The 14,323-nt window shown below is 32.5% G+C and overlaps 2 protein-coding genes across 4 annotated transcripts in view; one reads left to right on the forward strand and one right to left on the reverse strand.

Moving 5' to 3' along the window:
- The window catches only part of LOC132717987 (uncharacterized), a 60,409-nt gene that overhangs the window by 35,821 nt on the left and 10,265 nt on the right, over window positions 1–14,323 (forward strand). The gene's annotated exons all lie outside the window — the stretch shown is intronic.
- LOC132717986 (immunoglobulin domain and leucine-rich repeat-containing protein 2-like) lies at window positions 1,027–13,624 on the reverse strand. Of its 2 annotated transcripts, none has more exons than XM_060701595.1 (2): window positions 13,363–13,624; window positions 1,027–5,745 (listed from the first exon to the last, which is right to left on the reverse strand). In XM_060701595.1, exon 2 carries the CDS (start codon window positions 5,659–5,661, stop codon window positions 2,572–2,574), a length of 3,090 nt encoding a protein of 1,029 aa, XP_060557578.1. In that variant the 5' UTR covers window positions 5,662–5,745; window positions 13,363–13,624; the 3' UTR covers window positions 1,027–2,571. The 2 variants fall into 2 exon arrangements, with proteins under 2 accessions (XP_060557578.1, XP_060557579.1); XM_060701596.1 differs by lacking the exon at window positions 13,363–13,624 and adding an exon at window positions 10,120–10,274.

Consider the following 14,323-nt stretch of genomic DNA (forward strand, 5'->3'; position numbering starts at 1 on the left):
GCCAAATGACTTATAACATATTACAGGGACAATTTTACCCCGGCCACCAGGTTATATAATGAAACTCCTGTAAATATAAAATTCTATGTTGTTTTCATAAGACAGATACAGTAAAGGTACCTATTTCCAATCATTAATAATTCATATGAATTTTTTCTCAGAGTGCCATTTATTATTAGAAAAGTCACAACTGAAATGTAATTGTTCAAAGTTTAGAGATATCAAGTTAAGTCTGTCTTAAAATATTACATCAATAAATTTTTAATAACAGCTCCTCAGCTGACAAGCTTCTAGAATCTAGAGTCTGATAAAAAATTAGTGTGGTTTTAATTATTTCCTAGCAACAAAAATGGGTTTACTTAAATATTTATAAAACTGATTGAATTGAGAACCATGGAAGTGTAATATTAAATATTAAACTGAATACGAAAATGTTTTTAAAAATTTGAAATTTATATGAACATGGATCCACATGTACATTTATCATTTGAAACTGCTGATTTCTGAGAATTTTGTGATGGTATTAATGTGAAACATTAATATTTTATAAAAGAAGTTGAAGAATATATTATTTTTTGTGTTGGGGGTGTGCTTGATATAGAATGTGAAGAAGTTATGTTTTATAATAGTGGAAAATGGGATTAAAGAATAATGTTAAGATGTACAGTTTGTAAAGTATACTGTTTAGTTTGGTATATAACTATGGTATAAAACAACAACGGATAGTTCCAAAGTTCACCCTTACTGAGTGTAATATCTAAAATGGACTTGTCCATCTTTAATCTAGACAGAACCATTCATCATTTTAAGGGAAAATTTAAAAATAAGTATTGACTTAATACCCTGATCAGACAGCAATAGTTAAAGCAAGGTGAGTCTATGCATTGTAAAGATTTAGGGGTGGGGGGGCATTTTTCTGCTGAATGAGCCTTAAATATAACTGATCAACTTTAGGGAAGGGCTGTGTGAGCGCTTTATATTTACTAGAATCTGGATTGATTTTAAGCCTTAACTAAAACTTTACGATGTCTTGATTCTGTTTATGTGCATCAAAAGATAATGTGATTACGATAAATATCTGATTCATACATAATTCAAACCTGGTTAATATTGTAGCTGTACATAGTGAACAATAAAATGATGGCAGATGCGTAAGAATCTAAGTTAATTACCAATTGACGGCATCGACTTTTACAACAATAGTTATTTACAGATGTAGATAAGTACTCTGGCCTTGTTTTGTTTATAGTTTGATGCTTGATGTGTTTTTGTTTTGGCAGAAAATTTTGAAAGATTCTGCAGTTTTCCTGAAAACCTTTTATTCACTTAAAATTTGTGTTAAATTGGTTCCAGATTATGATAGATTGAGCTCAGGCCATTAAGACAATGGGCTTTTCAAGATGAAAGATATGTTTATAATTGTATTTTAATTGAGAAATAGTGAAGCTGTAGGCATATCGAGAAAATTGATAAATAACTGGTTAGGCAGTCAGATGCTCAAATGTTTTTATGTTTTGATTCATGTTATTGAGAACAAAATTCCATGTGCAATGTTCTCTGTTAGATTGATGAATTGATTCAGTCCGTATCTTGCTTCTGGTAAAATGTTACCTCCCAAAAAATAATCTGTTCATTTCATTTTCAAAAAAAGATAAGGCATGGGAAAATATGAGAGAAAATGAGCAGTTATAGCTCCAAGCTTTCTCTGTACATTTGTAAAGAAATGTAAAAAGAGGTAGCACCAAAAAGGTGCAGATTGAATGCACACAGCATTCTGAAACAGTTAGAATCATGTACTCTGTATGTTTTATTTTTGCATATTTTATATTTTCTGTTTATTGTTACAGACTGCTCTTTAACTAGAATGCTAATTTCCTGGCCTATATAAAAGTTATGGAATATGAATACATTTACTTTGAATATTGGAATGAAAGATACTTGACAAAATGAATAAATGAAAATTTAATATCTGCATGACACAGCAATTATCATATGAGCTCCACATAGTTTTCAGTATTTCTGAATAATTGTATATATATAATTATCATATCCAAATAATCAAATAACTAAATGTTTAATTGAGAAGTAAATCATTTACCCATCATTCTAAACGAATATATTCCTTGGCTATAACTGTTGCAAGCTCTCAAACACCAACAAAAAAAATCAAATCATTATGAGATATGTAGGTTATATTTTGTATAAGTTCATATCCCAGAAGTTTCTGTACATGATGGTCCCAGTCAAACATTTTGGTTCTATGTATGATAAAGAAAACAGTTTCAGAATAGCCGTCATCAATTTTCCGCCAAATTATAAAATTTTAGTTTATAAAGTGTAACCATTTTTGGCACTTCAAAAAAAGTTCAGCACACATATTTAACAACAATAACATCATGTGAATCCAGATTTACACAAAAAAAATTCCAGATTTACACCAATAAGATTTACACAAAAAAATCCAGATTTACACCAATAAAACATATAATTATAAATCAACATTTGCAATAGGAAATGGACTGGGAATGGACAAATGTTTAATCAGGCCCATTACCTACAACGTTTTTTTAATTACACAACAGATTCTTTGACAGTCCAGTTATCAAACTCATCGTTTTCATCACCTATAGTCCAGTTATTAAACTCATCGTTTTCATCACCTATATCAATAGTAATATCCTCATGTTTTGTAGATTCCTGACTGTCATTATAACTAGGTCTTTCACTTTTATATCGTTTCTTATGTTTTCTACTTCTTCTGGTCTGACTTTGACTTGGGTTCACATGCTGACTTATAGAATGTGCACCTATAGTGTTTGAGTCATCAGTTGTATGTTTAGCAAGTATAGCATTGCTACCTGTATGCCAGACTGTATCTTCTGTTTCACTTACATTCCCTTCTACTTCCCTTGCATCATTGTCTTTGACGACTTTTTGTTTGCTTTTTTTCACGCGACTGTCTACACTGTCCAAAGCTTCGTTTCTTTCATTATCACTGCAATAATCATGAAGTATTTGAGTTTCTGCTGAGGCTTCGCCTCTAGTTTTGTGCTTTCTGTGTGATTTATGCCGTCTTTGACTATGCTTTTGCTTAGTGTTGACTGGCTTTATACCAGTTGATGTACCAGGATCATTTTCATTTGGTAAGCTTTCATTGTTAGAACTCATCAGTTGCAGTAGGTTTGCATCGTAGTTATCCTCACTTTCAGGTAAATAAGGATTGATTGGACATGATTGATCGCTGTCAATCTCACTTTTTACATTCTCACTATCTTGATCGATATTTTGCTTACTTGAATATATGGATGATGATTCTGAGCTTGTGGCTGTAACATACTCGGAATCACTCGTACTGAGTGAACCAGATCTGCTGTGAAGTGGGACATCAGCAGGGAATAAATCTGAATGTAATATCATTGACTCAGTTCGTACGCACTCGCTTTCAAAAACTGTTCGACAGCTGTCAAGGTTCATCATTTCAATTAGTTTTATCACATGCTGTTGTTTTAGCTTATATTTTTCGTGAATCCTGTCCAATTTGTCATTGCCGTAGTCCTTGATTTTGTCTACTTGACTGTTATATTTTTCTCTCAATTGAAGCAATTGACTAGAACTATAATCTTTTAATTTGCCTAATTGATTGTTGTAATTATCTTTCAATTTTTCAACTCTTTGAGAAGCGCCCTCTCGCATACGCCCCATTCTCCCCACTTGATTTTGGTGATGCTCTCTCAGTCTTCCTAATTGAAAGTTATATTGATCACGAATTCTCCCAACCTGATGATTATAATTTTCTTTAATTCTCGCCAAATGAGCCGTCTTATACTGGTCCATGTTCTCAAAGATATGTCGAATACGTTCTCGCCTCCGCTGACTTACACAGCGTCTTACAGCTGCCAGCGTTAAAGAATAGGTTAAATTTAGCAAAAAAAATCCACCGGCACTTGAAAATCCTACGATGAAACTCCATATTTTTACCATATTTAACACTGCGTAATCAACAGTTACGTTTATCACAATTTCCGTAGAGTTTTGAGGATTTCTGGCGACACATTTGTAAGGTCCGCCATCACTCCTCAAAAAGTATTCAATAAATAAAGATCCATCAGCCAGAATTTTAATCCGATCATTCTTAGATTCGTATTCTGAATGATAAGATCCGTCTGCATTACTAGAGGCCATCAGTAATACCTGATCTTCAGGATGGAGGTATTCCGTTGCTGCTAGGTGATGAAAGTTGTGAAATGTAAGAATATTTTTCCGTGGGGTGATCCAAACTATTTCAGGTGCCGGGTTACTTGAAGCGACACATTTTAATAGGGCAGGTTTTCCAAGTTCGAAAGCACTATCCGTTGAATGGTTGAGAATTTTCACTTCGCTACAATGAAGTTCATCCACATTTATATCCATTATTGACATTTCTGCATTAGAATGCGGAGAAACGCATTTTATTTCTTCCGAATGAACAATTAAACTTTGGTTTGACTGACAATTTAAAATTAGCCACTCTATTGCACAGTCACACGTGAAATTATTTCCTGTAATATCCAGACTGATCAAGCGTGAATTCTCAAATACTGTTTCATTATGAAGTGAAGATATACTGTTATAACTCATATCAATAATGCTGACTGAATTCAAGGGTAGCAATAATTGTTTATGAATGAAAGACAGGAGGGGATTGTTTGAGAGTTTTAAAACTTCCAGCATACCAAGCCCAACAAAAGTTGACTTTGACAAATAGAAAAGATTGGGCATATATGACAATGAGAGGCTTTGTAAATTTTTCAGCTTTTCAAATACTGCTGTGTTTATCATATCTATTGGATTGCCATCTAAAACCAATGACGTCAAATTTTCAAGGTTTTCAAAATAATCCTCTGTAAGGTGAGAAAGGTTATTCCAGCTCAGGTCCAAAGTCGTTAACTGCAGAAAAGTCAGATTCGACAGGTCTCGAATAGCGTTATGTGAAATGTTAATAGAACGCAACACATTATTTTCACCGAACATGTTTTGCCCATTGAAGGTAGTAAGTAAGTTATTCCCAAGATTGATTTCTTGTAAAGCTGGAAGATTAACAAAGACGTTGTTTGGTAATTCCCTGATGAAGTTAGCACTGAGATCGAGATGTATCAATGTGTCAGCAAACTGTAGAGCATCACTGGAAACATTGGAAATCTGATTTGCCTCAAGTTGTAAGTCCTCCAAATTGAATAAACCGTAGAAGATTGCACCGTTTAAGGATGTAATTGAATTATTTGCAAGGTTAATTCCTCTTAACCGTGGTAAATATTGGAAAGAATTTTCCTCAATAGAAGGTAATAGGTTTCCTGCCAGATTTAGTTGCTCCAAGTGTATGTTGTATTTGAAATCTTTAGACTGGAATGCTTTTATTTTATTAAAGCTTAAATTAATTGTTTGCACTTGTGTGAAATTTTGAAAGACATCGGTAAGACTAGATAAGTTGTTGCCTTGGAGATCAAGGTCTGTAACTGTGATTGGTATATTCCCCGGAATCAGTTTCAGTGATTGGTTGGCACAGGTCACATGACTCGTTTGATCGTTTATCCGACACAGACATTGTGCTGGGCACATTAAAGTGTATTCCACACTTGTTGCTATGGTGAATATGGTCAGCCATAGCAATTTCAGTGTAACCATGGTTTTGACCCCTGACCTTGATGTTTATGTTCAGCCGCAGCCTATGGAGAGGTGAACATCATCTCTCTTATTGTCATCTGGTTTCTGAAATGAGAATTAAAAAAACAAGTTCAGATGCTGAAGAAAGAAATAAACACACAATTATATTTCCTCTTACTTTTCATATATGAGTAGGCAATTATTTTATACTTTTTGTCTTTGATGATACATGATATCTCTTAACAATTAATTTTTCTCATAAAAACCCTTGTCATAAAGAAATATGTATAACTTCTTTGAAGGAAATTTTCCTTTTAGAAATCAGTTTATTTCTATAGAATTAAACAATGAGATTCACGCTTGAATTTACTGTGAATAAAAAAATAGAGCCTTTCCTGTATGAAACACGTTATTTCCTAAAAGATTGTAAGGATTTTTGTCAACACACTACATCTCAGTGCTCCCTTGACAGTTGGCATTGAGGAGATATTGATTCATGTAGCTTCTGCACCATAAAATATGATATAACAAACAGACAGATATAGATTTGTTATATATTTGCCTTTGACAGATCTGTTTACAAAATTGTCCTGCTATCAAATATTGACAAAATTGCTGCAATTTACGATAAATGAGTGCCAAAGCCGTGTCATATTTGCGTCGGTCCATCATTCCGGAACTGGCAAAATAGCTACTTTTAGTCAATTAGTGATAATTAAACTTGATTGCCGTTACTCTGATAATTTCAGTGACAATAAGTGATAAATACTTAGAAATATTTATATTATAATCATTTTCCAAGGGAGGTAAAAATAAAGCTAGTCGGTGGGAAATGTTGCCTAAAACACTTGTGTTTACATGCATTAATATTTAGTTGTCTTTGGGGGAAAATAATAAAAGGAAAGGCAATCAAAAGAGAGCCTTGCAGTAGCTCAAGAAGAGATAAACAGCTTTAGTTAGAAATGCTAGAAAATATTATGCAAATAATGTGTATAATTTTATGTTATGAATTTAGTCATACTGCAGTCTGCATAAGTAGATAAGGAATCCCCCACTGCTTGTTTAACAAGAATATATACTTTCAAGAACCACAATGAAAATCAAGGTATGGCAAACACAGGGAGGGAATCAAGGTATGGTATAGCAATTTTGGTAAAGGGTATTCTGCCAACAGATTCACTTTCTTCATAATTGCTTTTCTCAACTTTAATTACCTCCATGCACTGCCTTGTAACATGTGTTACTTATATTGATTCACTACCCAGTTTTTTCTTCTTCTGAAGATATATTTGTTTCCTTACAATAAAATGTGATGTTTTGTCATCAGGATACCTTGTAAACAGTTCAATATTTCTCTGTATACATTTTACTTTCTTATTTAGTTTGAACACATTTATTTTATGTTTATTGTGGAACAAAGTTCTTGCCTTTATTAAGCTATATTTCCGAGTCCGCGCCCGGTGAACAAACCCAAGCTTTGTCGTGACTCCAAGTAGGGGCTGAAGTGTAATGGTCAACACCTTAACCACTAGACCACCTTTTCCCACTGTCTTATTAAAAATTGATATGCATAAATAAATTCATTTAGATTGTTTTATGTACAGTTTATCACATAAGCCACTGGCAACAACAAAAAATGGTTATTCCTTTATAACACAGAAATTATATCCAGATATACATGTAATGTTGAGTACAAAATACTTTTCCCAATCAGAATCTTTAAGCCACAGGCAGGTTTTCTGAACATCTAATTTCATGCTTAGTTTACAGCAAGTTTGAGAAGCCAAAAGGTGAATAAGAGAGTGGTGGGTGGGGGTTTATAAAAAAAAATGCAGTACTTACTGATGCAAGCAGGTAAAAGGAAAATGTTAATTGTACTTGTTAACATGGTTTGAGAGTGTACCAGGCAGGTATTGGCTATAGATAATTAACCTTTGTTCTACCTATGTATTTATCAGCCATTTATTGCATTATCTGTAAATAATTAGTGTAATAAGTGTGCCTTTTACCATATGTAGTATAATTTACGCCCTGGTGTGAATTGTATTTAAGTGAGTGTTGTTTATGTTAAACAGTGTTGCTTTTACTTTGAAAAACAATTCATCATAAATTATACTTAAGAAAGACAAAAAGTCTAAGAGATTATATGATAAAGCATTAATTTTTTTCGGCTGCTTTTCAGTCTTTCTAAGCATGGAATATAATTTAAACAAAATCAAGTGATACCTTGTCCCTTTGTTTGCTCCAGTATATTGTCATTAGTAAGGGTGGAAAGAAGCTTGGTCATTCTCTATGTTTATTGATTTTGCTTTTCTGGTTTTTAAACTGTTTTTAACAGAATTTACATGTAAGTTTAAGTAACCAGATTTGATCTAGTGGAAAGCTGTGTGACACTGTATTGTGAAGCAGAATTTCATGGAGAGAAAAACAAAAATGTGCATTTAATCTATAAAAAACAAGAGCAGGCAAAAATGCATGTAAGGCATGCAAGTTAAGTATGGAGTGCTAGCCGTGACTTAGCCATCAACAGACAAAAAAAATAAAGAAATATACGGCGAAATATAGGCCATGTGAAGTTTATAACAATGATGTTGTATTCCTTGAGGCATTATGTCAGTAAGATGAAGTTGCTGTAGGATGACAACCCTCTTGTTATCCTATTATCAGGTGCCTGTTATCATTATCATCAGTACAATAGTCTCAGTACACAAGTCTGACCTACCTATTAAGGCATATCTCTACAGACAGATGTACACATAGATAACTGTGTTCTCACATACATATATCTTTATATCTTATTCACATATTTTTAAGTTCACCTTGCTCTAACATAGGGTTAAAAGTAAGTATGTCTTTATATTAAGGACTATGTTAAATCTGTCGCGCGCGATCTTGTAAAAGTCTTGATATAGATTATAATCATGGACATTGTCACATTAAACAGGGAAGGGGAATCTTTTATATAATGTTTGATTTACAAGCTTCAGGCATTAAAATTTAAGGCTAGAAATGTTCATGAAACATTAAACTCCAGAGGGCTGTCTCTATTGACTGCTTTGTTAATGTTCTCTTAATTGTACCCCTGACACAGCTCTTTCTCTGTTGTATCTAATGCTGATTAAGCTATATTTAGAATTTTATAGCAACATTAATCTTAATAAGCTGCATATAATTACATGTGTTTTTCTTTATAATTATCAGGAGTATTTAAAAAAAAATCTGCTAATGGGTTTTGTTTTCACTTAATGCAATATTTTCATGTTGGAATGGATGCCAGCAGTTTTAAAGAGAAATTTGCTGCATCAGCACAATTTTCCAAACATAGCACTTGATGTAAGACTGTTTGTTGTGTTGTAGTGTAATCAGCAACATTGTTGTGCATTTAATCTTGGCGGTAATTTGATTTAATTTGATTTGGGTACATTCCTAATCTTTTGCTCGATTCCCCTGCTGCATTGTGATTGGTATTTAATTAAGTGCAGTTGAAAATTTGCAATTTAAAATTTGTGTGTGAATTATTTGCTGTATTTAGCGATTAACTTTCAAAGGAACATGAGATGAATTATTTTGTTCAGCCACACATTAAACTTAAAGAAGCTCCACGGAGGTCCAAATAAAAAGTCTAAAAACATAAAATGTGAAAATTTTTAGTAAAAGATTGAAATTTAACCCAAACAACTGTTTATTTTCCACACGATGTTTCCATAACAAGAATGCCATTTTTTTTATTGAAACATTCTTATGAATATTGGCAGAATATTTTTATTTGACCTTTTATCATACTGTCTCACTAAATGGAAGAGAAAATGGAAGAGAAAAAGAACTGTGAAAATAGTAGGAGAAAAAATATAGGGAGAAAGTTGTAAATCAATAGCTGCTAAAGTTAGAGATACACACATTGCTTCCTACACCCGCAGAATTGAGCAGCAGTCATTTCCTCTCATTATATTGAACCCAAAGGACAACATTTTGTAGAAAAGGTTTGCTTGATTTAAGTAGAAGAATCACTTTGGAGGACACATTTTCTAATCAAAACTTTTAGCAGCATTATTTTGACATTTTATATGTTAGTGATGGAATATTTGATGCCAGTTGTTAGGATTTTAGTTTGACACAATCAAGGAGAAAATTACAGTTAGTAAAAGATGATTTTGATTTTTCAAAAAGTCAGAATTACAGCCTGTTTGGCAATAAATGTATATTTGAAGTTTGGTTTTTGTTGATCTTGGTCTGCACTGGTTACATGGGTAGCATTAATTGCCATCATCAAGCTAAGAGTTAAAAAAAACATTGCACAGGCACGCATTTGAAGTAAAATTTTGAAGTAATTCAAAATATGTTCAGACAACATTGCTGTTAACTGATTACAATTAATTAAAACATCTCGTTAATTAGACTTCAAATTATTACTCAGAACTGCCAGAAGAAGCCTTGCTTCTTTTGCTATCAAGAATAGAGAAGAAACCCTTAATCTCTTACCTTAATATGTTGTCAAGTTGTAGCTGAATAGTCGAATATAGCCAAGTCCTAAATACCATATAAACTTAATAATTTCACTCCTTAATTGAAATTGTAAATGAGTGTAGTGGTTATAAACAAGTGTTTATCACAGTTCAAAACTAGGTTATCAGCCTATAAGATGCTCCTGTGCCACTGTTTTGATATGCAGTTATTATAGTTGAATACATAGGTAAATGTGAAAATAGGACCCCATAAACATCAGCTGACTCCCAATGTTAGTGTTAAATGGGGGAATAAAATTTTCATTATGACAAGCACATTAGCCTAATTAAACAGAATTAATCTGATGTGACGAGATGTGTAACTTCTTTAGACAGTTGTCACAAGAAAGGTCTCTGTTGAATATATAGTTTAATGGTTTAAGACCCAAAAGTGACCATGAAATGATTTATTAACTTCCCAGTGGTTATTTCATTTTTCTTTGTCAGTTTTTATTTTGCCAACTTTTATGAAAAAAATATGTCAGTCAGTGTTGTCTTAAATAATGGAAAGGAAGCTTGGCTAGTATACCTTAGACTGTGTTACTTTCAAGAGGTATATACCAGTAATTATGAGAAATGCAATATTTGATTGTGATCTTGTAGTCTGAGAGCTTCAGACTCATAGGGTTTTAAATAAACCTTGGAAACTGGTGTCTTGAAAGTTTAAATCTATAGGGTTTTGTAACCTAATAAATAGTCTATAGGGTTCCATAACCTTGAAATTGTAATCAATTCTTAGGGTTAATTTTAGAAATAACAATCTATAGGGTTCTATAACCTAACAAATAATAGGTCATAGGGGTCTTAAAAGTCTGAAATTATAACCCATAAAATGACATTTAACCTTAGAAATCATGATCCATAGGGATTAATAATCTTAGAAATTGCAGTTTACAGTTACAGAACAATAAATCTTATTAAATCATAGGTCCATTTCCTTATGATTTATAATCATTCTTAACTACTCACATTTTAGAAGCATATAACTCAGAATAAGTTCTGTTATTAGATAAATAATCTCATATATTATACATAAGGCTATAAATTAGTTTTATGTGGTATATTATTTAGATTGAATTCCACAGGGATCTGTAACCTTGATTTCCAATATTTTGTATAAATAATTTCTATCCTGTTCAATAGGAGAGGATGGTTTGTAATGTTTACATAATTTATTTGTAAATTGATTGGTTAAAAGAAATTTAGAAGCTGAATTCATAATCCCATTGACCAGTTCAAGCACACAGAGTTAACTTAAGTGCATTCAGAGTTTTCGGGGACTGATTGTTCTTTGTCTGTCTATATGTTTGAATGTAAGCCATTGAATGTTTAACTCTTGACATACTTCACAGCTTAAATACTGGTGTCACTTGTGTAATATGAAAGTCAAGTACTTCATAAGAGAAATAGATTCATTACTAAGTTAATAAATTACCAAGATGTTTCCTGTATTCAATTGAGATGGAGAAAATAATAGGATGAAGTGAGAATGTGTTAATCTCCTGTTTACATTTGATGTACTGCTGGTCAAGTTTAGAGGAAGTCTGAAGAGTTTGATTTCAGATACCTTGTTTAGCTCGATTATTTGAAGATTAAGGGAGAGCTATATTTATACTCAAACTGACCACATTTGAGCATCACAGTCACATTTTAGTTAAGCTTTTGCTTCTCCAAAATTATTGAAGAAAATAGTAGAAACTTGTTACGCTTGGTCAATCTGATTAAAACATTTTGGGTACATGTCTCATAACCCTGAGTTACCTTTCTACAGAGTTATACCCCATTTCTTACTGTGGAGTGTTGAGAATAGTCAAGCACGCTGGCTTATGAACAGCTCTTGTTCTTCTGAAACTAGTTGTGTTCCAAGTGGCGTGAATTAATAGTACAGTGACATTTGAAATTTGTCTTATAGCCAGATATTTGCTACAATGTGTTAGCAATGCAATAAAGTTTGGAATAAAATCAAAAACTTAGAATCTGCCAAATATGTTAAATTTTAATCCAAGTTGAAATATGGTATTCTACATAAATGTTATGCTTATATACATGTACATATTCAAGTAAGAATGTAAAGTTTCATTAATATATAGTGTATTTATATACACATACATGTGATATGATGAATATAGACACTTAATTATAAATAATTTATTCATATATAGCTCACTGGAAGGAGAAAATAGAGGTTTAATTACCAGCACGTACATATAAAATGACAAATGTGTGGTAACAGAAGCAGGTTTGGATCAATCAAAACCATTGTGTTATGTAAATTGTTTTAAATTGTAAGTATAATGTGACATAAAGGACACAGTGCAAAAAAACATTGAAAATGTATGTTTCCCATCATTTTGCTCAACAGTCTGAACAATTTTCTGGTCTGGAAGCTTCTTGATTTTGTATTTATCATTATGATTTAGAGATAATATAGAATTTGTAAAATTAGTAAATGACTTTGACTGGCATATATTGTACTTTGAAAAGTTTTGAACTGTTGAAATTACAGGTTGTTTTGTAATGGTATGTGTTTTTAAATTGATATGATTTCAGTCAAATTGCCTGCATATATTAATGATAGTTTTACTCTCATTGGTTACTAGTTTGAGTCTTGCTTTGAACATCTGAGGTCTTGAGTGAGAATCTGTACATAAACCATAGCACTTTTGAACTGTTAACACCTGTATAATGCCAGGTTAGCTGTCACACCAGACTCCAATCTTCATATTTTTATCTTGATCACAAATAAAATTGATAATTTAATTACCTGCATAAAGTTACAGTGGCTTATCAATTTAAGTCTGTTAAAAAATTTTTATTAGGTTTCGGGATAATACATTTATAGTAAAGTTACTTGACCTTGAGTCACGTTCTTTATTAATTCCTGATGATGGAAATAGACACGGCTTAGCGGTTAGGTAATGCTTATATGTTTATTGCTCACTGTTTATGTATTTGTTATTGTAAGTTACTGTAAAGTATAAAGTAAAGACAGATCTTCATAAAAAGCACCCCAGGTGATAAATTCCAGTGGCTTATTCCTGTACAGCATATATTTTCTGACACCTGTTTACTTTTTTACCAGTGGCAGTGACATTAATCTTGCACAGGTTTCCATTCATTACAATATAGATTTCATACCTGGCATATCCTGGCACGTTATTGTAGAACGATTTACATGTGGCACATGATGTGATAATAATAAGAAAAAAAAGTCACTTACTTCGAGTCAACCTTTCCATTTCTTTCCATTACATGTAATAAAGCATACACCAAAACTTTACATGAAAAATGTCAATTTACACGGACATCTTTGTATATTTAACACTGTTCTACATGTTATAAACACATGTTCCTTTGTTAATGATGTACAATATCCGTAGTTATACTCTTGATATACTGCATTAACCTAAATCTTGCCGTATGTATTTAACTTGTATATATCAGCTTTCTCTTTATGAACACAGTGGCTGCTTTTAATCAGGTTCTGTTTGCCGATTGGCTGATTCAGGTCATGTGACTTGTACCTCTCTCTACAGACGTGAGGCTGACAGAGGTTATATTGGTTTCCAATAAGTTTGTATAGGAGTGATATCCGGCATGGCAAGAGGGGGGGGAATGTATAGATTATTGGATAGTTTGCTGATAAAATGTAACCGGCCATGTGTTGTAGTTAGTAAAGTTTGGAGAAATAAGTGATAACATTGCATCTTTCAATGCCTTAGAAACATGAAATATGTGTGTCACTGACTGCAGACTCTTGTGAAAGAAGCAAGTTGGCAGCTTGTTCATTTTGGGTTCATCTTATGTATGAATTAATAGAATTAATGTCTACATTGACTGAATAGGTGATAGAAAAAGTCTTAAGGGAATAATAACACTATGCCTAGAGCCCATTTTCATTATTTATTAATCTTGAGTTAATTTTATTTACTGTGTACATCCATTATGCCAACCAATAGGGGAGTCATTAACCCAGTTAATATGCAGAGTTTGTATTTAATATGCAGAGTTTGTATATAATGGACATGCCTTGCTTTTGATTTTTAGACATCTTTCCTGAGTTTTAGAGATTTCTGTTTCAAAATATTTAAAAAGGAGGCATGAGGTTCAGTTGTAAAAAGTTTCCTTGTAATTCTTCATTGATTCAAGTCCTTGCAGTATCAAGATTGAATTTATCTCAT

The sequence above is a fragment of the Ruditapes philippinarum genome, unplaced genomic scaffold, assembly GCF_026571515.1.
Source record: "Ruditapes philippinarum isolate M1 unplaced genomic scaffold, ASM2657151v2 ctg1723_1_1_1_1, whole genome shotgun sequence".
In the NCBI taxonomy this organism is placed as follows: Eukaryota; Metazoa; Mollusca; class Bivalvia; order Venerida; family Veneridae; genus Ruditapes; species Ruditapes philippinarum.

What these genes read in the sequence shown, in the direction of transcription:
- LOC132717986 (XM_060701595.1), bottom strand. Translation starts at nt 5,661, where the DNA reads ATGGTTACACTGAAATTGCTATGGCTGACCATATTCACCATAGCAACA.